The sequence below is a fragment of the Podarcis filfolensis genome, assembly GCF_964270895.1.
Source record: "Podarcis filfolensis genome assembly, chromosome: 6".
NCBI classification, from domain to species: domain Eukaryota; kingdom Metazoa; phylum Chordata; class Lepidosauria; order Squamata; family Lacertidae; genus Podarcis; species Podarcis filfolensis.
The window spans coordinates 99533772-99561271 of NC_139609.1; the positions used below are offsets into that span (position 1 = coordinate 99533772).

The following is a 27500-nucleotide window of genomic DNA, read 5'->3' on the forward strand; positions in this document are numbered from 1 at the left end:
CCACTCCCTTCAGGAACCTCCCTCCGGCCACCGCCCCCTTCCGCGTCCGCTTTCCCCGGGCGGCCAAGCGGAGGCGCCTCCCTCCCTCCCTCCGCCCCCCAGCGGCGAGGGAGAGCGCGGGCGCCCTTCCCCGTCCCGCCTCCGGGCCGCCCCCTTGTGGCCGCGAGGAGAGCGGCGCCGGAGGCAGCCACCGCGGCCCGCGAGCGAGCGCCGGGGCTGGGCACGTGTGGCGCCTGCGCGGTGCCGCTGGGAGCCGCGTGTCGGGCAGGCGAGCTGGGCGGGGCCGCGTTTCCCGCGCCGTTGCGCTGAGGGAGCCGGGAGGGCGGACGGCGAAGCAGCGGCCTCGGAGGTCCCGCCATGGCTTCTCCGGCCAGGGCCCTCCGGCCGCGCCGCTCGGCCCCCGCCGCCCCCGCGCCGTGAGTCCCCGAGGGCCGGGCGGGCGTCCCTGGCCGGGCGAGGGAGGGCGGCGGCGTGGGGCCGGGCCGGGCTGAGCTCCCTCTTGGTCCGCAGGGCGACGGGCAGCGACGCCTCGGAGGACTCCGGCGACAGCGCCTTCGAGGAGACCCCTCGCGGCAAGGCCGGCAAGCGGCAGCCGCGGCCCCGCAAGCCGCAGGTAGGCGCCGCCGCCCCGAGGGAGGGCCCGGCTGGGGCCGCGGTTTGGTGGGGCGCCGCGAGGCCTGGCCGGGGCTCCCGGCTTCCTCCCCCTCTCTCTCCGTCCCCTCAGGCGGCGAGGCGAAGGGCGGCCCCGAAGGACCCTCTGCCGGCCCGCGCGGAGCCCAGCGGCGGCCTCTTCCAGGCGGTGAAGGCGGGCGGGAGCGCCGCGCAGGTGAGGGGCGGGGCGGGGCGGGGCTCCTCCCCCTTGGCGGAGGGGGCGGGGCAGCCGAGCGTCGCTTCTGAGCGCAGGAGCCGCGCTGAGAAGGCCCTGCTCTGGGCTCCAGTCTGGGCAGAGAGTGGGGAGGGCCCAGCACGGAGAAGGCGCCACCTCCTGCTCAACCCCAAGGAGCTGCTTGATCTCCATGGGATGCAGTTTGGGAGCAGCCTGGGAGCGCCAGCAGCAGGAGTCGTCCCCAGGGGAGCTTTTGAAGGAGAGGGAAAGACGTGCCTCCACCCCTGTCCTATGTGCTGGAATGGGATAGCTGGCATGGTGGGCTGCAGTGGAGCAAGGGCTGGGTTTTTGAAAGGAGACTTGGGGCAGGTGAGAGTGGCAGGGTTGGCTGGAGAAAGATAAGGAGCAGGGATATGCTGGGGGGGGGGAAAGGCAGAGGAATGTGTCTTAGGGGAAACTCAAATCCTCTAGTATGCTTGTGCTCTTGTGGGTCTCGCATCTCTCTCTTGTTTCTATGTGCGTGTCCTTGCCCTGCTCCCTTTGCCTACTGCCATCCTCTGTCAACTGCCACAGTCTATAGTTGATGACTGGCTTGAGAGTTACAAGAAAGACAGGGAATCTGGGTTTCTGGAGCTGTTCAACTTCATTGTCCACTCCTGTGGTTGCAAAGGTGAGTTTAGAGTGGAGTGTTGTGCTTCTGCGTACTCTTGCAAAAGCTCTCCTGTGCTCCGTCCTGCTTGCTCTGCAGTGATGTGAGGCTGGACTGGCGCTCTCTCCCCTCTCTATCTGCTCCACGCCCTGCAGGTGTAGTGACCCTGGAGATGCTGAGAGGCCTTCAGAACTCGGAGATCATCCAACAACTGACAGAATCATTTGATGAGGTGAGAACTAAGGAAGGGGATGTTTCTGGGGAGGTTAAATCCAAAGAGTCACCTTGGAGGGAGGGTGGCAGAGACAAATGGTGGACTCAGACAAATCTTTTCCTAGGGCTCAGCAGAGTACCCGCTGTTATTGAACACCCCAGTCTGGCGGCGGTTTCGGCAGGGGTTCTGTGAGCTGTTGGGAGTTCTTGTGCACCAAACACAACATGCTGTTCTCTATGATGAGTATTTGATGGGTAGCCTTGTCGCCCTGCTTACTGGCATGTCTGACTCCCAGGTGCGTGCTTTCCGCCACACGAGCACCTTGGCAGGTAGGAGAGTAGTCTGGGTTTGGGTGGGCAGATGCATCCCTTTCTGAGAGGAGCTGAGAAATGCCATGCTATGCTTCATCTTTTCCTGTAGCCATGAAACTAATGACAGGTTTGGTGCGTGTAGCTCTGAGTGTCAGCCTGCAGAAGGACAACAGTCAGCGGCAGTATGAGGCTGAGCAGGCCAAGGGATCGAGCTGCCGGGCTCTGGGGAAGCTGGAAGGGCTGCTGGAACAACGCAGAGAGGTGAAGGTGGCATGGGGTGGGGCGGGAGAGCAGGCAAATATGACCTCATGGAAATTACTGAAACCTCGTGGAATGAGACTTGTCTCGGGAGACAGTGGAAAAGGGCATATTTGGAGGTGGGGTAAACTGTTGGAAGGTTACAGCACCAGTTCTGGCTGTAGAGACCAATGCGAATGAGATGTGTTTTGTTGCAGCTGGGGCAGATGAAGGCATCTGGTTGTGCTGCTGCGGCTGCACTATGGCATTTCTTCTCTCTCTGCTCCTTTCACCGGTCATCCCTCTTCTGGTCACTTTTATGCATGCAGGACCTGTCTGTCTCCAGTCATTGCAGTCATCTGCAAAGGATTCCCACATGGTGGGGTTGATGTTTCCAGCCTTTATGTCACGTTTGCAGGCATCTTTGTAGCGCAGAGTTGGTCGGCCAATGGGTCTGGTGCCTGAAGCCAGCTCCCCATAGAGCACATCCTTGGGGAGCCTACCATCTTCAATTTGTGGACAAGACCAAGCAAGCATAGGCATCGCTGAGACTGGAGTGAGAACTTGCTGGGAATGTGGGCTTGAGAGAGCACATTTTTGGTTGGAATTCTGTCCTGCCATTTGATACCCAAAACCTTTATGATGCAGCGTATGTGGAAAGTGTTGAGGCATCGCTCCTGGCGGTTGCCCATGACTTGCTTCCATAAAGCATCGTGCGCAACACACAAGCCTGGTAGACCTTCATCTTGGTATTGAATGTTTGTTGTTGTTGTTTAGTCATGTCCAACTCTTTGTGACCCCATGGACCAGAGCACGCCAAGCACTCCTGTCTTCCACTGCCAGTTTGGTCAGACTCATGCTGGTAGCTTCGAGAACACTGTCCAACCATCTCGTCCTCTGTTGTCCCCTTCTCCTTGTGCCCTCCATCTTTCCCAACATCAGGGTCTTTTCCAGGGAGTCTTCTCTTCTCATGAGGTGGCCAAAGTACTGGAGCCTCAGTTTCACAATCTGTCCTTCCAGTGAGCACTCAGGGCTGATTTCCTTCAGAATGGAGAGGTTTGATCTTTTTGCAGTCCATGGGACTCTCAAGAGTCTCCTCCAGCACCATAATTCAAAAGCATAAATTCTTTGGCGATCAGCCTTCTTTATGGTCCAGCTCTTCACTTCCATACATCACTACTGGGAAGACCATAGCTTTAACTATACGGACCTTTGTTGGCAAGGTGATGTCTCTGCTTTTCAAGATGCTGTCTAGGTTTGTCATTGCTTTTCTTCTAAGAAGCAGGCGTCTTTTAATTTCGTGGCTGCTGTCACCGTCAGCAGTGATCATGGAGCCCAAGAAAGTAAAATCTCTCACTGCCTCCATTTCTTCCCCTTCTATTTGTCAGGAGGTGATGGGCCCAGTGGCCATGATCTTCGTTTTTTTGATGTTGAGCTTCAGACCATATTTTGCGCTCTTCTCTTTCACCCTCATTAAAAGGTTCTTTAATTCCTCCTCACTTTCTGCCATCAAGGTTGTGTCATCTGCATATCTGAGGTTGTTGATATTTCTTCCGGCAATCTTAATTCCGGCTTGGGATTCATCCAGCCCAGCCTTCCGCATGATGAATTCTGCATATAAGTTAAATAAGCAGGGAGAGAAATATACAGCCTTGTCGTACTCCTTTCCCAATTTTGAACCATTGAGTTGTTCCATGTCCAGTTCTAACTGTAGCTTCTTGTCGCACATAGAGATTTCTCAGGAGATAGATGAGGTGATCAGGCATTATATTAAAAAAATATAAGAAATTGTCCAGTAGCACCTTAGAGACCAACTAAGTTTGTTAGTTGGTCTCTAAGCTGCTACTGGACGTTATTTATATTTATATTTATATTTATATTTATATTTATATTTATATATATTTCTACTGCATCAGACCAGCATGGCTACCTGCCTGAATCTTGAATGTTAGCGTCACATTCTCCCATGCCCTTTTGAACAGGTGAATCATTGCCATAGCTGCCTTGCCAATACGTTTGTCCAGCTCAGTGTTACTAACGGTGGAATCAAAGTAGACAAAATCTACCACCTCAAGTGTGTGATCACCAGTGCTGATGTGTGGAGTGCTGGCAGCATCCTGACCCAGGATGATGGTATTTGTCAGGCAAATAGTAGGGCTAAACTCCTTCAGACATGGGCAAAAATGAATATATATATATATATATATATATATATATATATATATATATGAATATAGAAATTGATGGGTATAAATTAATCAGTGAAAAGGCGGAGACCCAACAGGAAGAGAGGAAGGTAAAGGATGTGTATACTTGTGAAGAGATTCATAACCTGGAACATGGAAAGCAGATTGAGAATATATGGGTAAAAATTACAGGAGAGGGAAACTACAGTGACCTTACTCTGGGTGTCTGCTGTAGACTTCCAAGCCAGACTGAAGACTTGGCTGATGTCTTCCCAGAGCAGATTATCAAACATTTGAAAAGGAGAGCTATAGTAGTCATGGGAGACTTCAACTTCCCCAATATCTGCTGGAATTCAAGCTGCCAAGAATGTAGTGTCCAACACATTCCTCACTTGGTCCTTACCAAGAGGGATGAACTGATCAACAAAGTAGAAGTCCTGGAAACATTGGGGGGAAGTGATCATGTCCTCTTGGGTTTCATAATGTATTTTTTTTTTTTTTAAATTATTTTTATTTTTCCATATAAACACAATACAACAAACATAAACATACAAAAACAAAAACAAAACAAAAAACATGTATCGTTTCATATCCTAATTTCATATCCTATCTTCCCCGACTTCCTCATGCCTCCCCTTTCTGTATTCCAAATTCTTATCGATTGTTCAGCAAATCTTCCCTTATTTTAATTTAAATTTAGACTATTCTTCCTTGTTTTCCTTGTCTTAACCATTGCTAATAGTAACCATTTACTTTCCAGTCCAACATCATTCTAACTTTCATTAACTTTGTGATATTTCTTTAAATAGTCCTTGAATTTTTTCCATTCTTCTTGCGCTGCTTCTCTTCCCTGGTTTCGGATTCTGCTCGTCATTTCTGCCAAGCCCATATAGTCTATCACCTTCATCTGCCATTCTTCCAGTGTGGGTAGTTCTTGCGTCTTCCAGTACTTCGCAATGAGTATTCTAGCTGCTGTTGTAGCATACATAAAGAAAGTTATATCCGTCTTTAACACCCCTTGGCCGACAATACCCAAGAGAAAGGCCTCTGGTTTCTTGGGGAAAGTATATTTAAATACCTTTTTAAGTTCATTATAGATCATTTCCCAGAATGCCTTAATCTTCGGGCAGGTCCACCAAAGATGAAAAAATGTACCTTCAGTTTCTTTACATTTCCAACATTTGTTGTCAGGCACATGGTAAATCTTTGCAAGCTTGACTGGGGTTATGTACCACCTATATATCATTTTCATAATGTTTTCTCTTAAGGCATTACATGCCGTAAATTTTATCCCGGTGGTCCACAACTTTTCCCAATCAGCAAACAAAATATTATGACCAATGTCCTGAGCCCATTTAATCATAGCCGATTTAACCGTTTCATCTTGTGTATTCCATTTCAGCAGCAAATTGTACATTTTAGACAAATTCTTAGTACTGGGTTCTAACAGTTCTGTCTCCAATTTTGATTTTTCCACCTGGAAGCCAATTTTACTGTCCAGTTTAAACGCTTCATTAATTTGATGGTAGTGGAACCAGTCTCTCACCTTCCCTTTTAATTTCTCAAAACTCTGCAATCTCAATTTGTCCCCTTCCTTTTCCAAAATTTCCCAGTATCTTGGCCACTTGGACTCCATATTTAACTTTTTAACTGCCTTGGCTTCCATTGGCGACAGCCACCTTGGAGTTTTATTTTCCAGCAAGTCTTTATATCTGTCCCAGACATTTAGTAGTGCTTTTCTGACAATATGATTTTTAAAACTTTTATGTGCTTTAACCTTGTCATACCACAAATATGCATGCCACCCAAAAATGTTATTAAAACCTTCCAAATCCAAAATGTCTGTGTTTTCAAGAAGTAGCCATTCTTTCAGCCAGCAGAAAGCTGCCGCTTCATAGTAAAGTTTAAAGTCTGGCAGGGCAAACCCCCCTCTTTCCTTTGAATCCGTTAATATCTTAAATTTAATTCTGGGCTTTTTGCCCTGCCAGACAAATTTAGATATGTCTTTTTGCCACCTCTTGAAACAATCCATTTTATCAATTATTTGCAATGCTTGGAACAAAAACAACATTCTTGGCAGTACATTCATTTTTATAGCTGCAATACGGCCTAACAAGGAAAGCTTTAAGTTGGACCAAATCTCCAAATCTTTTTTCACTTCTCTCCAAGTTTTTTCATAATTATCTTTAAACAAATTCACATTTTTAGCTGTCATATTTATACCCAAATATTTCACTTTTTTAACCACAGTTAACCCTGTCTCGTTCTGAAACCTTTCCTTTTCTATCTGTGTCAAATTTTTCTCCAAAACCTTTGTCTTAGACTTATTCAATTTAAATCCTGCCATTTGACCAAACTCTTGGATTATTTCCAAAACTCTTTTCGTGCTAGCTTCTGGCTCTTGCAATGTAAGTACTAAGTCATCTGCAAATGCTCTCAGTTTATATTGTTTAGCTCCGACCTGAATCCCTTTAACCAACTGGTCCCTCCTAATCATATTAAGCAAAACCTCCAGAACCGATATAAAAAGTAATGGGGAGATAGGGCACCCCTGACGTGTCCCTTTTTCAATCTTGAACTCTTCTGTAACCACATTATTTACAATTAGTTTGGCTTTCTGTTCAGAGTATATTGCACCTATACCATTTTCAAACCCTTGGCCTACCCCCATCCCCCGGAGGTTCTTCAACATAAAACTCCAAGAAATGTTGTCAAAGGCTTTCTCGGCATCCACAAATATCAAAACAGCTTTAGTGTTTATGTTCACTTCCAGCTTTTCCAAAATGTCAATTATATTCCTTACATTGTTCGACAAGTGCCTTTTTGGGAGAAAGCCCGCTTGGTCCCCGTGAATCTCCTCCATCAAAACTCTCTTCAGTCTTTTTGCCAAAATATCAGCAAAGATTTTGTAATCCACATTCAATAACGAGATGGGTCGGTAGTTTTTAAGTTGGGTCTTTTCAGTCTCTGTCTTTGGTATAAGTGTAATGTAGGCCTCTCTCCACGTATCGGGTGCCCTTTTCCCTTCCATAATCTCATTGCAGACTTCCTTCAAAGGTTGTATCAACCCTTCCTTCAAAACTTTGTAGTATTTGGAAGTCAGTCCATCCGGTCCAGGGGATTTGCCCAGCGTCATGCCTTGAATGGCATCTTCTATTTCTTGTGCTGATATCTCCTGGTTCAATATTATCTTACTTTCATGCGAAACCTTTTTCAGCCCATTTTCCTCGAGGAACTGTTGTATGTCCATTTCTTTTTGCGGCCCTTGTGTGTAAAGTTGTCTAAAGTAGTTCTGAAAACAATTCCTAATTTCCGCTGGGTTGCTTATGTTTTTTCCTTCCACTTCTATATTTGTTACCGTGTTGAGTTTTTGTCTCTTCTTTATTTGCCAAGCCAGTAACTTGCCACATTTATCAGCAGATTCAAAAGTCTTTTGTCTCATTTGTTTAATTCTCCACTCTAATTCTTGATTCATCAGTTCCATATATTGTGTTTGATGAAATTTGATTTCTCTTAGAATCTCTTGGGATTTTGGCTTCGATCTTAATTGTTTTTCCCCTTCTTTTATCTTTTCCAAAATTCTCTCCTTTTTCTCATTTTGCTTTCTCTTCTTTAAAGTATTTTGCTGAATCAAAAACCCTCTCATCACGGCTTTGCTTGCGTCCCATACTATTCTTTTTTCTACTTCAGACCTTAAGTTGATTTCAAAATAGTCTTTCAAGGTTTTTTGGGCCTTCTTACAGATCTCCTCGTCTCTAAATAAGGTGTCATTCATTCTCCATCTGAAGGAACCAGTTGTTGTTTGCCTCATCACCATCTTTACAGCATTATGGTCGGAGAAAGTTTTTGGGCAGATTTCTACTTTTTTTATATTCGGAGCCATACTGCTAGTCACCCAGATTTGGTCAATCCTTGTCCATGTCATTTTGGCTTCAGAAAAGAAGGTTCCCTCTCTTTCTAATGGGTGTTTTGTTCTCCAAATATCAATCAAGTCCATATTGTCAGTCATTTCAAAAAAAGTCTTTGGTAGTCTTCCATCTTTTGTTATTACCTGTCTTTGTGCCTTGTCCATATTTGTTGAAACCACTCCATTCATATCTCCCATCAAAATTAAGTTGTAATCCATATGATCCATCAAAATTTCATGCAACTTCTTAAAAAATTCAGCTTTCCCTTCGTTTGGTGCATAGATTCCCACTATCAAATACTTCTCTCCTTGAGATTGAATTTCAATTGCCAAATATCTTCCTTGATCATCTTTAAAAATTTGTTTCGGTTGCAATTTTTCTTTTGCATAGATCACCACTCCTCTCTTTTTTACTCTGTCTGAAGATATAAATTCCTGTCCCAGTCTTTTATTTATTAATATTTTTCTGTGTGCTCTTGTCACGTGGGTCTCTTGTAGGCAAATCAAGTCCAATTGGTCTTTCTTTAAGGCATGAAATATATTTTTTCTCTTCCTGGGAATATTTAAGCCATTACAATTCCAGGTTAGAAGTTGCAGAGCCATGATGGGATTATTTACTCCTTCCTCCTACAGCTCCCTGTTTTTGTTCCTCGTCTGTCGGTGGTACCGTGTTCGTATCCAGTGATGGATGCCCTTGTCCTGGAAATGTCTCTTTCTGTAGGTCTTCTTCGTGTTCTCCCAAGAACTTGTCTTTATCACTTACAGTCTTTATTCTTCTCTTCTTTCCCTTATATTTAAAAGACAAGCCTTGGGGAAATTCCCACCTGAATGGTATGTAGTTCTTCTTCAGCAGTGTCACCAGGTCTTTATAATGTCCTCTTGCGTCCAAGATACTCTTAGGGATGTCTTTAAAGATCTCAATAAAAAAGTCTTCAATTCGAAGGGCTGTTTGGTAGTGCAGGTTCAATATTTTATCTCGCTCCTCCTTTGATCTTAAGGTAATAAGACAATCTCTGGGTCGATTTCTCTTCTGTCTTATTCCCAATCTAAATGCACTTTCTATCTTAAAATCTTCTTTCTTCAGCTCCTGCTTCCAAAAGTCAGAAAATTCTTTTGTCAAATCATCCACCAAGTTCTCTCCTTCCTTTTCGGGCACAAGTCTGATCCTCAGGTTCCTCTCCTTGCGTTGCATATCCTGCATAGAGAGTGCCAGTTCATATTCATCCAATTTCTTGTAAACTGGTGGAAATTTTTCCTCCGCAGCAGTTGCAATTTCCTTAGCTTCCTCGGCTATCTTTCGTGTTGTAGATGAATCTTCCAATAATTTCCCAATTGCTTCTGCATTTGAGTTCACTTTATTCCCTAGGTCAGTTATACTTTTAGTATTTAGGTCAATTTTCCCAGAGATTTCTTCAATTTTTTTATTTGTTTCAGCAACTTGTACTTTAGTTTCAGCAACTTGCAATTTAGTCTCCGCACCTTGCTTTTTTAGTTCCTCCAAAGAGTCATTTATCTTCTCCAATACCTTGGCAAATGATTCTTCTGTAGACATTGCTTTCGCTTTTGGCTTTGCAGCCACTATAGTTCCAGAGGCTCCTGTTACAGAAGCCCTTCTTTGCATGTAAGTGTCAATTTTGTATTGTCTGCCAGATCTCAAGGTTGTTTCTTGTAACTCCCCTTTCTCTTTACCATCTGCCATAACAAAGTCTTTTAGTCAAGGTCATTCCCAGACTTTGAAACTCACAAACAAAGTTCTCAAATTTTAAACTCCACTTGTTGCTGAAACAATTTGTAGATCCTCTAGGGGGCGTAGAGTCAGTTCTATACTTCTCAAAGTAATCCCACACTCTTCAAAAAAGAAAAAATAAAAGTTTCATAGTCCCTTTCAATTTTTCTTTCCTTTTTCAAGGGGATCCCAGTCAATAGTGTCCTGTAAGTAACTTTGTAATGCCACAGAAACAGTGTTTCAAATTGAAAGTAACCAAAGTCAATTTAAGATATTTTTTAGCCTCTTATGGCAACAGTCCTTAGCCGGTTCCTTTTCTCCGGCAGTCCGATCCCAGGTTAAAGAGCAGCGATACTTAATCCAATTCTTTTAAATTGGCAGGGAAACACTTTTAAAATCTTCTTCCCCCTCCTCCTGCCTTCGGGGGGGGGAGTTCTTTGCTTTGGTGGTGGATTTCTTAAATCCCGCAAATTTCCTCTCAAGCAGTTACAGCTAGAGTGCCTTTCGCTTTGATCTTGCTACAGAACGGAAAGCAGACTTCCTTTTTAATGCTTGTCCGTCTCGGTGCCCAATTTCTTTACTTTTAGTGTCCAATTATATTTTAGCAGTCAATCCTACTCACGGATAGTTGTTCTTTTAATCCAATTTCCCGGGAAGAAGTCAGCGCTCTCCGCTAATGGCGACGCGGCTTCGCTTCGCAGGCTGGGTGAAGACGACTCTCAGCACCGCTCCAAGACCCCTCCGCTCCTCCGGAGCCTTTAAAAAGGCTATTTCGCAGCGTCGGGGGGGCGCAAAGGTGCCCGCCGAGTCTCCAGTTCACAGGCAACGCGCCTGTGATTTTTAAGGGTCCCCGCTTCGCCGTAGCTGACAGGACCCGAACCCACGAAGCAGATCTCTCCCGGAGCTCCGGTTGAGATCCGCCATTAAGCGCCGGCGCTGACCGGAAGTCTTGGGTTTCATAATGTAGAGGCAAGGGAAATTGCGCTCAGATGTGCACTCTAGACTTTAAGAAGGCTGATTTCAAAAAGTTGAAGGAACTACTGTGACATGCCATGGTTGGAAATAACTCAAAAGAGAAAGGAGCTCAAGATGGATCAGAGTTTCTTAAAGGTGAAATATTAAAAGCTTAAATGCAGGTGATTCCAACAAGAATTGGATGCAGAATGAGCTTACAGATGGGTTGAAATATGAGAAGAGAAGAAAGGAAATCATGGAGGAGGAATATATATATACGAGTAGCCAACAGTTGCAGGGTGAATGTCAGATGGGCTAAAGCTCAGAATGAACTCAGGTTTGCAAGAGAGGTTCAAAAGGGTGTGGTTTTTTGGCTGTGTTCAAAGCAAGAGGAACAAGCAAGTGGCAGGTCCTCTGTGTGGAGAAGATGGAGAAGTGCTATTGTATGAGCGAGAAGGCAGATGTCAGAGAAGTTCCTTCACTTACAGCAGAACTGCTCAACATCTCCTTCTGTCTTCACCCAAAAGAAAAGCAATGCCCAACCTAGTGATAGCAGATAGAAGTGAGGGAGGAGTTGCAGCCCAAGATAGGAAAAGAGATGGTAAGGGAACACCTAGCAACGTTAAATGCCTTCAAATCTCCAGGGACTGATGAGCAGCACCAAAGGGTTCTAATGGAGCTTGCAGATTTAATCTCAGAGCCTCTATCTATAATCTTTGAGAATTCTTTGGAGTTGTCATTCATGAATGTCTGGCATGCCACAGGTCTAAAGTGCAAATTTTAGGCAAAATACATCTTTGGATTTTTAGTTTCTTGTAGCATTTTGGGGCTCACCATGTTGATCTAGTATTTCTTCAGGTGAAATTTCAGAACAGAAACATGCAGATTCAGCACAGAAACCACCAGGACCCAAGCAGGTCCTTCACAACACATCTTTTGGGAAGGTATCCCCATGTTCACACACCAGAGCTCCGCAAATCCCTCGGCGGACTTAAGGGAGCAGCTTCTGTTACACAAAGGCTCTCCACTGTGACTTCCCTAGATTCTTGGGCGAGTTAACATTTCTTATGGGTATCTGCTGGATCCCTTCTCCTGTCCCAGCTTTTCCTCGTGCTCTCTTGATAAAGGCTTCAGGGCATCCAGGTGACTGTGCTTGGGATCATGGAACTCTGGGGTTCTAATGTATCAATATAAGCATTGGCTGGGTTCATTTCTCATAGACAGGAGGGAAAGGGTTCAATCTTCCTGTCATGGAACCCCTAGATTAAATATTAGAGCACTACAGCTGCTGAACTGATCATCTGTGGGCTGGTGTTTACTCCAGGCCTCTAGAGATTTATTCTAACTCATTAGGAGGCAATTTTGACTCAGTGTCATTTTTACATGCCAGAGACAGAAGATGTGACTGTGCTTCAAGCAGGGCAGACAGTCTGCTCCCTGTGAGAGTCCCTCTAACATGTCAGATGCAGGTGGCAGTGCACGCAAGTGCCTGGCTGGAGACTTAAACCACTTGTGTCCTGCTTTGTGTGTTGCCAGCTCCAGGAGAAACAGGAAGAGCTTGAGAATTTGATGAACGCTATCTTCAAGGGGGTCTTCATTCACCGCTATCGGTGAGTTGGGGTGAGGGCAAGTTCAGCTAGAGCAGGGACCAGTGAGCCACGCTGTCCATCTTAACACTTTCTTTGTTATTTGCTTGTCAAGGGACCTTATGCCTGAAATTCGTGCCATTTGCATTGAAGAGATGGGCCAGTGGATAGAGCATTACAGCAACTCCTTCCTGACTGACAGCTATCTCAAGTACATTGGCTGGACGCTACATGACAAGGTAGGTAGCTGGAAGAAGGTGGGTGTTGTATCCAGCAGGAGGTACCCATCTGCTCATAGGCAAACAGCTGTAAACATGTTCAGGGCTTCCATGGGACTGCGGTGGAGAACCTTTCTTAGCCTGAGAGTCAGATTTCCATATGGCCAACCTGCCAAGGGCCAGGGCACACGCATACACCTGGGCAGGCAGGGATGCCTCTGTGTGATCTCTAACAGCAAGAAACAGCATTCACACATCCAGCCACCTCTGTGCTGGGGTGGGAGGAAATGCTGCTGTTTCATTTTGAAAGGTTAGGCAGCATTTCTCTTGTTTCTGATCTTGGAGACATTTCAAATGCATTTTTCAGTAATAATAGCAACGCTGCAAGATAAGCTATATTATTCTCTTACCGCGAATTGGAGGGAGGGGGGTACCGAACCGCAAGCACAAAGAGGTGCTGAGCGAGGGGTTTGATGCAAGTATACCAAAGGAGGATGTCAAAAACACCAGAATGGGCAGTTCTACTGCCTTATTTAGAGGTATAAACTTACACCACAGCATGCAGAGCCCCACTACAGAAGTACAGAAGGGACGGACACCACAAAAGCGAGAGGTCGTCATGATTTGTTTGCAGCTGAGGAAACATGTATGTATCCTTTATGCACAAAGTAGCATAGGTTAGTTTCCCCTGGTCAGCGAGGCCAGAGGTAGCAGCTGTCCAGAGCTCCTCTCTTCCTGGGCCCTGAGCCCAGCATCCCAAGGCTTACAGATAAGCATAGCATCGAAGCCAGACAATTCGCATATATCAAAGCAAGTGAATATAAACATGAGCTTGTTCTTGCAACAACTAGCCGTTGTAGTTGTTGCTACAATTGGTCGTTGTTGTAACATTTCACCTTTGGTTCATCACGGTGATTGTCAGAATAGCTGCTTTTCTAGTGGATATGTTTTTGGAGGGAAAGGTTTGGAAGAGAGATTCTTACTCTCTCAGCAAAGTTAAGTACAATTGTGATTGCACATTAAAACTTGGTTAGATTTGCATTTTTAAACAAATGTTCTTCACAAAAATACTTTGGGTATAATAAATCACAGACACTTAGCTTTGCAAACAGGTGAATATTTTGCTAAGGAGTTATAGAAGTTACAGTCGACGTCAAAATCTGCTGGTAGTGAAATGAAGATGAAAAAGGTGTCACGGCTAAAATGGCCGCTGTTGCTTTAATGCGAATAAAGCTGGGTCAGCATGAGTCAGCAGCCTGCACTGGGTTGTATATACAGAGTGAGAAATGTTAGATTGGGTTGGCTGGTGTTTGGGTTGGTTGGTTAGTTAGTGTTGATGTGTGTAGTTGGTCAGTCGCTTTCGCACAAAGACTTTTAAGAATGAAACTCTGCAAGGACTTTTCTCGTGGACTCTTTTGTGCCGACAAGGGTCCAAGGACCAGGCTGAGGAGACAAAGGGAGGTCAGAACCCTTTCCTTCTTTTTTTTTGCTTTTTACAAACACTGACAAAAGGCTCCAAACGACTTAAAAAGAAATGTACTTGGTTTCATTACAAAAAGGTTCATGCAATCTGTTATGTACTGAGTTGAATAGGATCCAAACTGCAGCAGTCTGATTGGTCCTAGAACAATAGGATCCAAATTGCAGCAGTCTGATTGGTCCTAGAACAATGCAGCAGTATGATTGGTTGGCAGGAACCACCCAATCATGCTCCAGATATAAGTGAATCCACAACCTGATTGGCTTACAGTAGAATTCCAGAATTAGCCAATCATGTGCAGCCCATTGTGTAAATAATGTATATAAAGCAGATACTTTGAGGGGACTTTCATTCATTCCTCCTCACCACTATGAGCTGAATAAAGAGCATGAAATCACTTTGCGACTCTGAGTATATTTCACTGGCGACGAAGGTGGGATCCCACTGAGCTGACTGCCACACACAGCACCGCAGCACCACCACCTGCCGCACCGCTGCCTCACTCCGGGACACAAGGAACTTAGAATGGCAACCGACAGCAGCTGAAGGGGCACTTTTCGCCGCAGCCCTCAGTGGTGGCTCGTTGAAATGCCTTCTACGCAAAGCGGCAAGCCCCTGGGGAAACCATAACTGGGTTTGTGACCTCTCTCCACCAAGCCGCCCGGTTCTGCAACTTCTCAGAGCTGGAGAACATGCTTTGGGACCGCCTCGTCAGTGGCCTGAAGGATGAGAATCTGCAACGACACCTCTACGCTAAGAAGGACCTAACGTTCCAGGTCGCTCTGGAGGAGGCCCTGGCAATGGAAGCTGCCAAGAGGTCGACGCAAGAGGCACGGCCGAGCCTGCCATCCCAACCGAGGGTCCACCACGAAGACCTCACCGATGACTCAGGATCCAACAGGGAGGAGGTGCACCGAGTACAGCAGCACACTCAAGAAGCCCACATACCACAGCTGCCTCGACGAGAAGGAGGGAACTGCGCAAGCTGCGGGGAAAGTCACGAGAGGAGGACCTGCCGTTTCCGCAACGCAGAGTGCAGGCAGTGCAGAAAATCGGGACACATCGCCTGGGTGTGTCGAGCTTGGCCCACCCGACGCCAGGCATCAGATGACCAATCCAAGAGCCCCAGGTCCTGGGGCCCAACGCACCAAGGCAACTCGACAGAGCTCATGGACTTCCAGGTATACCAGTTGCCCCACCCCAACGTAGAGAACATTTATGTAGAGGTACAGATAGAGGGGGCCCCATGCCGCATGGAGCTTGACACGGGTTCAACTCTATCCATAATCTCGGCAAGGACCTTAAGGAAACTGTGTCCTAGTGGGGGTCCCAAACTCAGTCCGGCCCCATTCACCCTCCGGGACTTCCAGAAACGTAAGGTCCCCACAGTGGGGGTGGGGACCTTCAGGGTGCAATACCGAGGGCGGACGCGGCAACTGGACTTGCTTGTGGTCAAGGGCCCCTACATTAGCTTACTGGGATTGGCATGGTTTGGACCACTGGGGCTAGCCATCACCGGGGTGAACCACACTACCTTACAAGTGGACGTGGACGCCATATGCAAGGAATTTCCAGGGGTTTTCGATGGGAAATTGGGACAGTATACGGGGCCCCCCCATTGCTCTACAGCTTGACCCCGTAGTACGACCGGTCAGGCTCAAGGCCTGCCGGGTCCCGTTCGCCCTGAAATCCCGTATAGACGAGGAATTGGACCGGCTCGTGGAGCAAGGAGTGCTGGAGCCGGTGCCTAATGCCCCCTGGGAAACCCCAATCGTCACACCCATCAAGCCTAATGGTTCGGTCCGCATCTGCGCAGACTACAAATGTACCATAAACAAGGCCCTCACGGCCCATGCATACCCAGTGCCAGTGGTCAGCCATGTCCTTGCCACCCTGGCTGGGTCGAAAATTTTTGGCAAGCTGGACTTGGCCCAAGCATATCAACAGCTGCCAGTAGATGAGGCCACAGCAGAGGCACAGACGATTGTGACGCACAGAGGAGCATTCAGGGTAAAGCGGCTGCAATTCAGTGTCAGCGTGGCACCAGGCATATTCCAGAATCTAATGGACTCGCTCCTTAAAGGGATTCCTGGCGTCACCCCCTTCTTCGATGATGTGTTGATTGCCGGGCCCACACCAGAGGAGTTTGAGGACCGCCTCCGCACCGTTCTGCACCGTTTCCAGACGGCGGGTCTCAAGGTGAAGCGGGAAAAATGTCTACTAGGAGTGCCTCAGGTGGACTTTCTGGGATTTATGGTGGACGCAGAAGGGGTCCACCCGACTAGGGACAAGGTACGGGCCATTTGTGATGCCCCAGCGCCCAAGAACAAGACTGAACTTCAGGCCTTCTTGGGACTATTGAACTTTTACCATTCCTTCCTTCCCCACAAGGCGGCGGTAGCGGAGCCCCTACACAGACTTCTGGACAAGCGGGCCCCTTGGGTGTGGTGCCAGCGCCAGGAGGCTGCATTCCAGGCAGTCAAGGACTTGCTTGTCTCAAACTCGGTCTTGGCACACTTCGATGAGAGGCTGCCAGTGGTGCTAGCATGCGACGCCTCGCCCTATGGCATTGGCACTGTCCTGGGACACCAACTCCCGGATGGAATAGAGGTACCGGTAGCATACTTTTCCCAGACACTCAATGCAACCGAGCGGAACTACTCGCAAATAGACAAGGAGGGGCTGGCAATCGTGAAGGGAGTAAAAAAATTCCATGATTTCTTGTACGGGCGGCCCTTCACCGTGGTGACTGACCACAAGCCATTGCATGGCTTGTTTGCCCCCGAAAAGCAGACCCCCCCCAAGTGCTGTCTCCTCACGTCCTCAGGTGGTCAATTTTCCTTGCCAGCTACCAGTATGCACTGATTCACCGCCCGGGGAATGCGATGGGCCATGCGGACGCCCTCAGGCTACCACTACCGGAAAACAGGCCCCGACCCAGCACCTGCACAAGAGGTTATGAGCCTGGAGCTGCTTCCCGACCGCCCCATTCAGGCACGAGAAGTTGCACACCATTCCAAGAAAGATAGGGTCATCTCCCGGGTCCTGGACTGGGTGTTGAGGGGATGGCCCAGCAGCAGCCCTGGGCCAGAATTCGCTGGCTACACAACCCGCAAACATGAACTGTCGGCCAACAAGGGGTGCCTGTTATGGGGAAGCTGGGTCATTGTTCCCCAGCCCCTCCGCAAAAGGGTCCTCACAGCCCTACACGGGACACACCCAGGGGTAGTAAGAATGAAGGCCCTGGCCAGGAGTTATGTGTGGTGGCCGGGGATCGACGGAGAGATAGAGGCCTGGGTCAAACACTGCCAGGCCTGCCAAGAATCCCACCCAGATTCCCCAAGGGCCCCAGTCCAGTCCTGGGAGTCCGCCCGAGGACCATGGTCACGCCTACATGTGGACTTCACTGACCCCTTTCAGGGGAAAACATTCTTCATAGTGGTGGACTCCTACACCAAATGGCTGGAAGTCGCACTAGTACCGTCCACTTCTACATCCACAGCCATCCAGGTACTACGCAGGCTGTTTGCAACCCATGGGCTCCCTGACACTCTCGTCTCAGACAACGGGACTGCATTTACGTCAGGAGAATTCCAAACCTTCACAGCGCAGAACGCCATCCGCCACATCCGTTCGGCGCCATTCCACCCTGCCACCAATGGCCAAGCAGAACGCATGGTGCGGACCACCAAGGACACCCTTCGCCGCATGACGCAAGGGGATTGGGAGTACCGCCTTGCCACATTCCTCCTAGCACAGCACAGCACCCCCAGCTCAACGACTGGCCGGAGCCCCGCTGAACTACTAATGGGTCGGCGCCTTGCAATCAGATTGGACCGCCTTCACCCCGATAGAGCTCAGGATGAGGTAGTGGTGGGGGAAGGCAGGAACCCCCGGACCTTGGAGGCCCAGGACCCAGTGTACACAAAGAATTTTGGGGCAGGCCCAGCATGGGTACCCGCCACAGTCACCAGGGTCACTGGCCCCATGTCGTACGAAGTGCTAACGGATGGGGGGCAATGCTGGCACCGCCACTGCGACCAGATACGGTGACGATTCCCGGTGAAAACCAGGAGGAGGAAATGTCAGAGGAGTCCCAAGGGAACAGAGGGGCAGTGAGGCCCATAGAGCAGGAGGGGCCAGCAGGAGAGGCAGAATCAGTAAATACAGAGAGGACCCGCGAGGCCGAAAGGACACCGGAACCAGAACCACGACTGAGCGAGCCGGTTGCGCCAGACGAAACAGGCCCATCACAGCCAGCATCCTTGGAACACGAGCCAGAACCTGAACCCCGGACCAGGGAACACCACAGGCCGCAACGCACACATAGGCCGCCGGCGTACCTCGAGGACTATGAATGCGACCTCCCAGGCAGGACTGGAACTTAGAGGGGAGGGGTGTTATGTACTGAGTTGAATAGGATCCAAACTGCAGCAGTCTGATTGGTCCTAGAACAATAGGATCCAGATTGCAGCAGTCTGATTGGTCCTAGAACAATAGGATTCAGAATGCAGCAGTCTGATTGGTCCTAGAACAATGCAGCAGTATGATTGGTTGGCAGGAACCACCCAATCATGCTCCAGATATAAGTGAATCCACAACCTGATTGGCTTACAGTAGAATTCCAGAATTAGCCAATCATGTAGACACAAAGTCAGAAAAGCTAAAGCACAGAATGAACTCAGGCTTGCTAGAGAGGTTAAAAGCAACAAAAAGGGCTTTTATGGGTATGTTCGTAGCAAAAGGAAGAACAAAGAAACAGTGGGGTCACTCAGAGGAGAAGATGGTGAAATGCAAACAGGGGACACAGAAAGGGCTGAACTCCTCAATGCCTTCTTTGCCTCAGTCTTCTCCGATAAAGAAAACAATGCCCGACCTGAAGAATTTGGAGCAAATGATTCAGCAGAGGTAACACAGCCCAGAATAACTAAGGAGATAGTACAAGAATACTTGGCTAGTTTAGATGTATTCAAGTCTCCAGGGCCAGATGAACTGCATCCAAGAGTATTAAAAGAACTGGCAGATGTGATCTCAGAACCACTGGCAGTCATCTTTGAGAATTCCTGGAGAACAGGCAAAGTCCCGGCAGACTGGAGGAGGGCATATGTTGTCTCTATTTTCAAAAAGGGGAAAAGAGAGGACCCAAATAATTACCGCCCAGTCAGTCTGACATCAATACCAGGGAAGATTCTGGAGCAGATCATTAAGCAAACAGTCTGTGAGCACCTAGAAAGGAATGCTGTGATCACCAATAGTCAGCATGGATTTCTGAAAAATAAGTCATGTCAGACTAACCTGATCTCGTTTTTTGACAGAATTACAACCCTGGTAGATGAAGGGAACGCAGTGGATGTAGCCTACCTTGATTTCAGCAAGGCATTTGACAAGGTGCCCCATGATATTCTTGTAAAGAAGCTGGTAAAATGCGGTCTTGACTATGCTACCACTCAGTGGATTTGTAACTGGCTGACTGACCGAACCCAAAGGGTGCTCATCAATGGTTCCTCTTCATCCTGGAGAAGAGTGACTAGTGGGGTGCCACAGGGTTCTGTCTTGGGCCCGGTCTTATTCAACATCTTTATCAACGACTTGGGTGATGGACTCAAGGGCATCCTGATCAAATTTGCAGATGACACCAAACTGGGAGGGGTGGCTAACACCCCAGAGGACAGGACCACACTTCAAAACGACTTTGACAGATTAGAGAACTGGGCCAAAACAAACAAGATGAATTTTAACAGGGAGAAATGTAAAATATTGCACTTGGGCAAAAAAATGAGAGGCACAAATACAAGATGGGTGACACCTGGCTTGAGAGCAGTACATGTGAAAAGGATCTAGGAGTCTTGGTTGACCACAAACTTGACATGAGCCAACAGTGTGACGCGGCAGCTAAAAAAGCCAATGCAATTCTGGGCTGCATCAATAGGAGTATAGCATCTAGATCAAGGGAAGTAATAGTGCCACTGTATTCTGCTCTGGTCAGACCTCACCTGGAGTACTGTGTCCAGTTCTGGGCACCACAGTTCAAGAAGGACACTGACAAACTGGAACGTGTCCAGAGGAGGGCAACCAAAATGGTCAAAGGCCTGGAAACAATGCCTTATGAGGAACGGCTAAGGGAGCTGGGTATGTTTAGCCTGGAGAAGAGGAGGTTAAGGGGTGATATGATAGCCATGTTCAAATATATAAAAGGATGTCACATAGAGGAGGGAGAAAGGTTGTTTTCTGCTGCTCCAGAGAAGCGGACACGGAGCAATGGATCCAAACTACAAGAAAGAAGATTCCACCTAAACATTAGGAAGAACTTCCTGACAGTCAGAGCTGTTTGACAGTGGAATTTGCTGCCAAGGAGTGTGGTGGAGTCTCCTTCTTTGGAGGTCTTTAAGCAGAGGCTTGACAACCATATGTCAGGAGTGCTCTGATGGTGTTTCCTGCTTGGCAGGGGGTTGGACTCGATGGCCTTTGTGGTCTCTTCCAACTTTATGATTCTATGATTCTATGTGTAGCCCATTGTGTAAATAATGTATATAAAGCAGATACTTTGAGGGGACTTTCATTCATTCCTCCTCACCACTATGAGCTGAATAAAGAGCATGAAATCACTTTGCAACTGAGTATATTTCGCAATCTTTCGACTAACAAAAATGCAGGCAATGAAACCTCCTTATAGAGAGATTCTTCATTCACATGCAGCATTTTTGAGTTGGGATCAGGAAGCAGGAAGACTGAGAGCCTCAGGTTAACCCTTTCATGCACACAAATGTGAGGCAGTAACTGTATTACAGCGTATAAGGCTGAGATGAGATTCGAGCCCAGGGCCTTTTAAGTCAAAGTCAGTTATGAGTGAATGTAGTTCAGAGGAAAAGACTTAACTTGCTGTTTGCCATAGGAAGCTTTCAGGTAGAAGTTACTTGACTTAGGACAGCTGTCTTGTAGTCCTTTGAAGTCAAGGCTCCTTAAAACCCATTGAAACAAATTTTAACTGCAAGATTGCAGGCTTGTTTAGGTGACTATAAGAATCTGTGGTTATACTAGTTACTTGTTCATCAGTGTGGGTAGTGCAGGTAATATTCTCAGATGATTCTGTGAAAGTAGAAACATGCCTGTGAACGTTGAGGTTCTTCTGGGAAAATGTCCACCTTAGGGTCTGGCCATGCTGATCTCTCTTGAAGAAGCCCAAGGAGTTGGCCTGGCAGCTTCTAGTCTCTTGCTCCTAATCTCCTCTTGTCTGTCTTGCAGCAGGGGGAGGTCCGGCTCAAGTGCCTTCTTGCTCTGCAAGGACTGTATCACAGCCAGGAGAGGGCTGCTCGCATGGAGCTCTTCACCATTCGCTTCAAGGTGAGGGTCTTGACCCAAGAATGCTGTCAGCTGGATGTCTTCCACACCTTCTTGGCCTTCCTCTGACAGGGGGAGTATGTTCCTGTACATTCTGCTGTGGGCTCCTTGCATCTGTGAAGACATGGTGGGGAGGTGCGTTGTTCTCCCACCCTATGCCTGCACTCTTCCCTGCAGGAGCGAATGGTGTCCATGGTCCTGGACAAGGAGTCCCAAGTGGCAGTGGAAGCTGTCAGGCTGCTCACCCTCATCTTTCAGTAAGTGTTGTCAGGGTGGGGGTGTTGCTAGGGCCTGAGCCCCTTGGATACCCCCCAAATGTCCATAGTGTGCACACAGGAATCTTCCTTGGTCCCTTCAATGCAGTGTTGTCCGCGCTGACAAGCAAGCCGCCTCCAGGGTTGGGACAAGGTGTTTCTCAGCCTGCCTGGGACCTTTGCATGCAGGGCATGTGCTCTGCCACTGAGCTCCAGCCTTGGCCCACTGATGAGTGGATGCTTGATCTCCATTCAGGAATATGGATGATGTGCTCACAGACTCGGATTGTGCAAGCGTCTTTCCACTTGTGTATGCTTCTAACCGTCCCCTTGCAGCCGCTGCTGGCGAATTCTTGTATAACAAGTGAGTGTGTCCTCTCTCTACCCCCCCCCCCCCGGAACTGCAGCATCTCAAGCAGAAGACCAGCTTGTTTTTTCATGTATCTTGTAAATCATATGTTTTGCTGCAATCAAGCGGTTTGTAAATTTTATTAAACAAACAAGATTTGATCCTGCTCTGCTGCCTCTTACAAGCCTTCCTGCAGAATCCTTGATTCCATCTCCCCTTTCTTAACAATAGCGGTTTGGCCCCTAGGTTGTTGGCTCCCACCATGTGTGCCAGGGGGACGGCAGGGAAGCAGCGCACCCGAGCCGCCTTCCAGCTGCTGCTGGCCTTTTTCATTGAGAGTGAGGTGAGGCAGCGGGGGGGGGGGGGGGCAGGAGAGGCCTTCCCAGGCAGGGGCATGACATTGCTCTCCCCACACAGTTCCATGACCATGCCAGCTACCTGGTGGACAGCCTGTGGGACTGTGCGGCTGCCTTGCTGAAGGACTGGCAGCTGCTGACTGGGCTTCTGCTGGAGGATCCTCCTGCGGAAGGTGAGGAACAGGTGGGGGGTGAAGGGACACCTGGAAGCAGTGAAGAGCATTGACACCTCTGCCCAGCTTGCATGCGTGATGGGGGTGGAGGTTGGCTCCTGCTGGACACGTCTGCCAGTAAAGTGTCTAAGGTGAAAACTTTCAATCTGGTGTGGTCCAGGACCCACCCAGCTCTTCAGTGATCAGCTCACAACTGCAAGGTCTGAGTAGAATCATAGAAGGGGAGGGGTTACCTTGGATCGGGCACCTGCTTGTCATTTTTAGCATCGCCTGAACACATTCCTAGCAGGTACATGTCCCGCCCTCCTTTGGCTGCTTTCAAAGGTGCCAGGGGAGGAGGTGGAGTGGTTTGCATGTTGGCAGTTTTAAGCAGTTTCTCTGGCTGTGAAGAGATGCAGAAGCAGTGTTCAGTCTAGTTGCCTATTTTTTACCTTCGCACAAGTTGAGATGGAGACATAATGGCTGCTGGTGAAATGAAGCCTCTCCTTTGAGACTTCTCACAGGGTAGAAGAAGAAGAAGAAGAGTTTGGATTTGATATCCCGCCTTTCACTCCCCTTCAGGAGTCTCAAAGCGGCTAACATTCTCCTTTCCCTTCCTCCCCCACAACAAACACTCTGTGAGGTGAGTGGGGCTGAGAGACTTCAGAGAAGTGTGACTAGCCCAAGGTCACCCAGCAGCTGCATGTGGAGGAGCGGGGACACGAACCCGGTTCCCCAGATTACGAGACTACCGCTCTTAACCCCTACACCACACTGGCTAAAGTTGGAGTGGGGAACATACAAGGTGGTGAACTACAATTCCCATCAGCCCTAGCAGGCGTGGCAAATCACCAGGGATGATGGAAGCTGCAGTTCACCAACGTTGAGGTGGGTCTAAAGGGCAGTCCAGACACGGACAGTGTATGAGGTGTACAGTGTGGAACAACTGCATTGGGCTGGCCAGCAAAGGGCCTGCAGAACTGCTTGGGTGAGCCGCCTCGCTCCCTGGCTCAGCTGCCGCCTTGCTCCACAGGCCTCGGAGACCGAGAGGAGAACAGCCTCATCATGTTCTTGGCAGCCAGTGTGCGGCAGGCCACAGAGGGGCAGCCACCTGTCGGCCGGATCTCTGGGAAGAAGGTAAAGGAAGGGCCAGGGTGGCCACCTGAGGTGTTCTTAGCTCATCTCCTGCCCTCCACTGGGCTATGCTTCCCATCCTTTCTTCTCTACAAGGTGCTTTCTGCTCGGGAGCGCAAGGTGCAAGTGGAGGATCGCCTCAGACTCACTCAGCACCTCATCCCCCTGCTGCCCCTGCTGCTGGCTAAGGTGAGCCCTGTGAGGGATGGGGGCCTCCCTCTGTGTTACTGGGAGGGGGCATGGAAGCATTCTGGGGTGACATGTCCCTCCCTGTTGGGGTCTGGGTTCATGGCACTTGACATTCTTGGCTTCAACAAATGCAGACAAGATGGTTTCCCTTGCCCTGGGCAGTGCCCTCCTGTTCATGGCTCCTCTTGGCTATGCGGGAGCCTGAATGTCCCTTCTCTCCGCTCCCTTTGGCCAGTTCTCAGCTGATGCCGAAAAAGTGGTTTATCTGCTGGAGGTCCCGCGCTACTTTGACCTGACTCTTTACAGCAGCGGCCGTCTAGAAAAGGTAAGGGAGCCCTGCGCCTGCCCCCTTCCCTTTGCCAGACCAGGGCTTAGGTGTGGGGCTGGGCTTGCCTTCTCCCCCTAGTCCAGAGCTGCCATTCAACCAGGCTGCTGCACTTCCCCCAAGCATTTAGAGCTGCTGCTGGCCCAGCTGTGGGAGGTGATGGAAAAGCACACAGACTGCGAAGTGCTGGAGGCTACTTCCAGGACTCTGCACATGCTCTGCTCTCCAGAACTGGCTTTCTACAGCCGTGCGGATTTTGCCCGCAGTCGTCTGGTGGACCATCTGGCGGATAAATTCCAGCATGAGGAGACTGAACTGTTCCAGGTACAGAGCACTGGTGGCTGTGGCAGCTTGGAATGGTCAGTGGGAAGGTAGTGGCCAGACCACAGATGGGTGGGTGCAGCGGAGGTGCCTGGGAATGGGGTTGGTGGCTGGGTTAGGCAGTGCATGTACGGAGCAATGCTTTTCCTTCATTTCTCCCTCTTCCACATAGGAGACTGTAAGAGTGTTGAGGTACTGGGTTGCTTTCCTGCTTCACAGATATACAGGGCATCTCTGTCATTGCAGTCCATGGAAGCCCAAAAGACTGCAATGATCACGGGGGAGGAGAAACGGGCATGGTCAATTAGGTTTTCTTTCTCTTGGTTCCTGTTCAGTCCCCCGGCTGTCTGGAGAATGAAGATGTGTACTGTGTGGCTACCACTCTCAAACGCATTGCCATCCTGCACAGGTGAGCACAGGGAGGAGGGAGAGAACCAGGCCGTCCTGTTGTTTTGCAGGCCCCATCCTGGCTAGCGTCCCAGCTCAAGGCTTTCAGACCCGCCCTCAGCTGCTCTGGAGCAGCCCCATGCTGCTTCTGTTGCATGGAAGGAAGAGGCAAGGAATGTCCTTTGCTTTTTTGTCTGCAGTGCTCATGACCTGACCCCGTGGAATTTCTTTGATCCCTGCATCCGACTCCTGCGCCACACGGTGGACACAGAGGAGATCCCCAAGCAGGTACTGCAGGGTTGCAGGGAGAGAGGGGCTTGAACTGAGAGTGCCCTGGAAAAGTGGAGATGAACATGAGCATGTGCCCACAGTTGCATGCCTGTGTGTTGTCTCATTGTTGCTACCACATCCTGCTCCCTTCCCCCATTTTGGGGGGTGGGTGCAGCCTTGCAGCTGCAGAGTGGAAGGCTCCTTCCCACCCCAAAAATTCTTGATCTTGCTTTGGCTACTTCCATATCTGCCTGACTTCCTTTGTTGCAGGTGGTCATCTCTGCCATATCCTGTTCATACTTCTCACTCTATTGGGAGCTGTCCCATCTCTGTGCCGCCACCGCAGCCTCTGACCCCCTTCCCAGACAAGTGAGCAGGGCTTTTAGAGAGGGTGGGTCTCCCTTTGCACCACCACATGCTCATGACACCACTCCTCCTTCCAGGAGCAGCTGCTCAGCCTGAAGCAAAAAGTGGCTTCCTTCTGCTCCCTCTGTCAGAACTATCTTGTGGACATGGACCCCGGTGTTCAGGAGCAGGTAAGAGCAGGAGACAGGGTTCCTGTGTTCCCCGTGGGAGTTGGGATTTTGGCTCTTGCCTACTTCATGAAACACTCAAAAGAGCTGGGCTTCTTCTGCTGTTGGCCACAGGGATGCTTGCTCATCTCTTGTTCACATTCTCCCTTCACAACATGAGAGAGAGAAGTTGCCAAATCTTGCAAAGCCCACTGGCCACAACCCCTTCCTTCTTATCCATGTGGGTACAAGCAGTACTGCCACACAACCTTCAGCATATAGCAAAGGACTCTGATACTCTGGGCAGGAAGCTGAAGGACCTAGGGGCAAAGGTGGTCTTTTCATCTACCCTCTTGAAGGTTGTGACCCAAAAAGAGAGGGTAATACTGGAGGTCAACCACTGGCTGTGCAGGTGATGTCAGGAAGGTTTGGCATCTTGGATCATGCTCTCCACTTCTTGAGGAAGGACTTCTGGCAAGAGATGGGCTGCACCTCACAGCAGTTGGCAAGAATGTGTTTGCTAAGAGTCTCACAAACCTGATCAGGAGATCTTTAAACTAGATCCTGAGAGGGAGGGAGACAACATTACAGTTAGAACACCAGTTACTGGGGACAATAACTTCATTGATGCGCAGGAGACGGAGGTGGTGCTCCAGAAACCTGCTAAAGGGCAGGAAACTACAAGAAGGAAGCAGCTGGAGGAGTGACTCATGGTTTCATTTGTTGCATGTCTTGGCCTTGTGCAGCTGATTTGAGTGTCTGTGTGCAATGGTGTTTGGGGGGTTGGGAGGCAGCAGCCTCAGGGGTCATGGAGGAGGGGAGGCACTGATTTCTTGCCCCAGCCACAACTGCAATGCAGTGGGTGGGAGCTTCCTTGCCTGTTGCTGCTGGGACAAGGAAGAGGCTACTCCTCCCCTTTGCCTGCCGTTGATTCCGGGGGGGGGGTACAGAAAAGAGGCAGTGTATTCCTGCTTGCTGCCCTTTTCCTGCCCCCTCCCCCATTTTCTAGGACTTGCTCCTGAATCCTGCGATGTCCCTTCCTGCCCCCTCACTTTCACTCTCTGGTTTCCCTGCCAGGCCTTTGTGGTGCTGACTGACCTGCTCGTGATTTTCGGCCCTCAACTGCCGTATGGGGGCCACCGCCTGCTCCAGGAGCTGGTGTACGAGCCAGATGTTGCTTTGCAGTCGCAGCTGGCTGGCTTCCTTGTGGACCACGTCTTCAACCACGACCAGGTCGAAGGTACTGGGCTGGGCCCATGGTGCCACTGGCTGCAGGAGGGCAGGGGGTCCCTGGGCAGAGCAGGCCCCCCCCACTCTCCCTCTTGTTGGCCTCAGGCAGCCAGGATGAGATGCTCCAGATTGAGGAACTGCACCAGCGCCGCAAGCTGCTGGCCGGATTCTGCAAGCTCATTATCTACGGAGTCCTGGAGCTGAGTGCTGCCTCAGACATCTTCAAGCATTACTCCAAGGTTGGTGGGGGGCGGGCGGATGTGCCCAGGCTCTTGGCTCTGACATGGGTCCCCTTCCTCTTGCTCAGCGATGTTGCTGGACAGCTGGTTGGGTGCCAGATTAGCTGTTCCTTCCCCAACAAGGCTCCAAGAGACCCACCACATCTGGTC

At 49.2% G+C, this 27500-nt stretch overlaps 1 protein-coding gene across 1 annotated transcript in view; it reads left to right on the forward strand.

The window, feature by feature from the left end:
• The first annotated feature begins 240 nt into the window (after nt 1–240).
• Nucleotides 241–27500, forward strand: part of STAG3 (STAG3 cohesin complex component) — a 31112-nt gene continuing 3852 nt past the window's right edge. The window contains exons 1-24 of the mRNA XM_083618370.1: nt 241–416; nt 511–613; nt 725–826; nt 1400–1496; nt 1631–1707; nt 1814–2018; nt 2110–2261; nt 12547–12620; nt 12712–12835; nt 21537–21635; nt 21810–21889; nt 22143–22250; nt 22482–22578; nt 22653–22764; nt 23777–23880; nt 23974–24066; nt 24302–24391; nt 24515–24715; nt 25048–25121; nt 25300–25387; nt 25640–25738; nt 25813–25905; nt 26959–27121; nt 27217–27350. Of these exons, the coding sequence (XP_083474496.1) occupies nt 358–416; nt 511–613; nt 725–826; nt 1400–1496; nt 1631–1707; nt 1814–2018; nt 2110–2261; nt 12547–12620; nt 12712–12835; nt 21537–21635; nt 21810–21889; nt 22143–22250; nt 22482–22578; nt 22653–22764; nt 23777–23880; nt 23974–24066; nt 24302–24391; nt 24515–24715; nt 25048–25121; nt 25300–25387; nt 25640–25738; nt 25813–25905; nt 26959–27121; nt 27217–27350 (2628 nt within the window). The 5' untranslated portion in view covers nt 241–357. The remainder of the gene's footprint in view (nt 417–510; nt 614–724; nt 827–1399; nt 1497–1630; nt 1708–1813; nt 2019–2109; nt 2262–12546; nt 12621–12711; nt 12836–21536; nt 21636–21809; nt 21890–22142; nt 22251–22481; nt 22579–22652; nt 22765–23776; nt 23881–23973; nt 24067–24301; nt 24392–24514; nt 24716–25047; nt 25122–25299; nt 25388–25639; nt 25739–25812; nt 25906–26958; nt 27122–27216; nt 27351–27500) is intronic.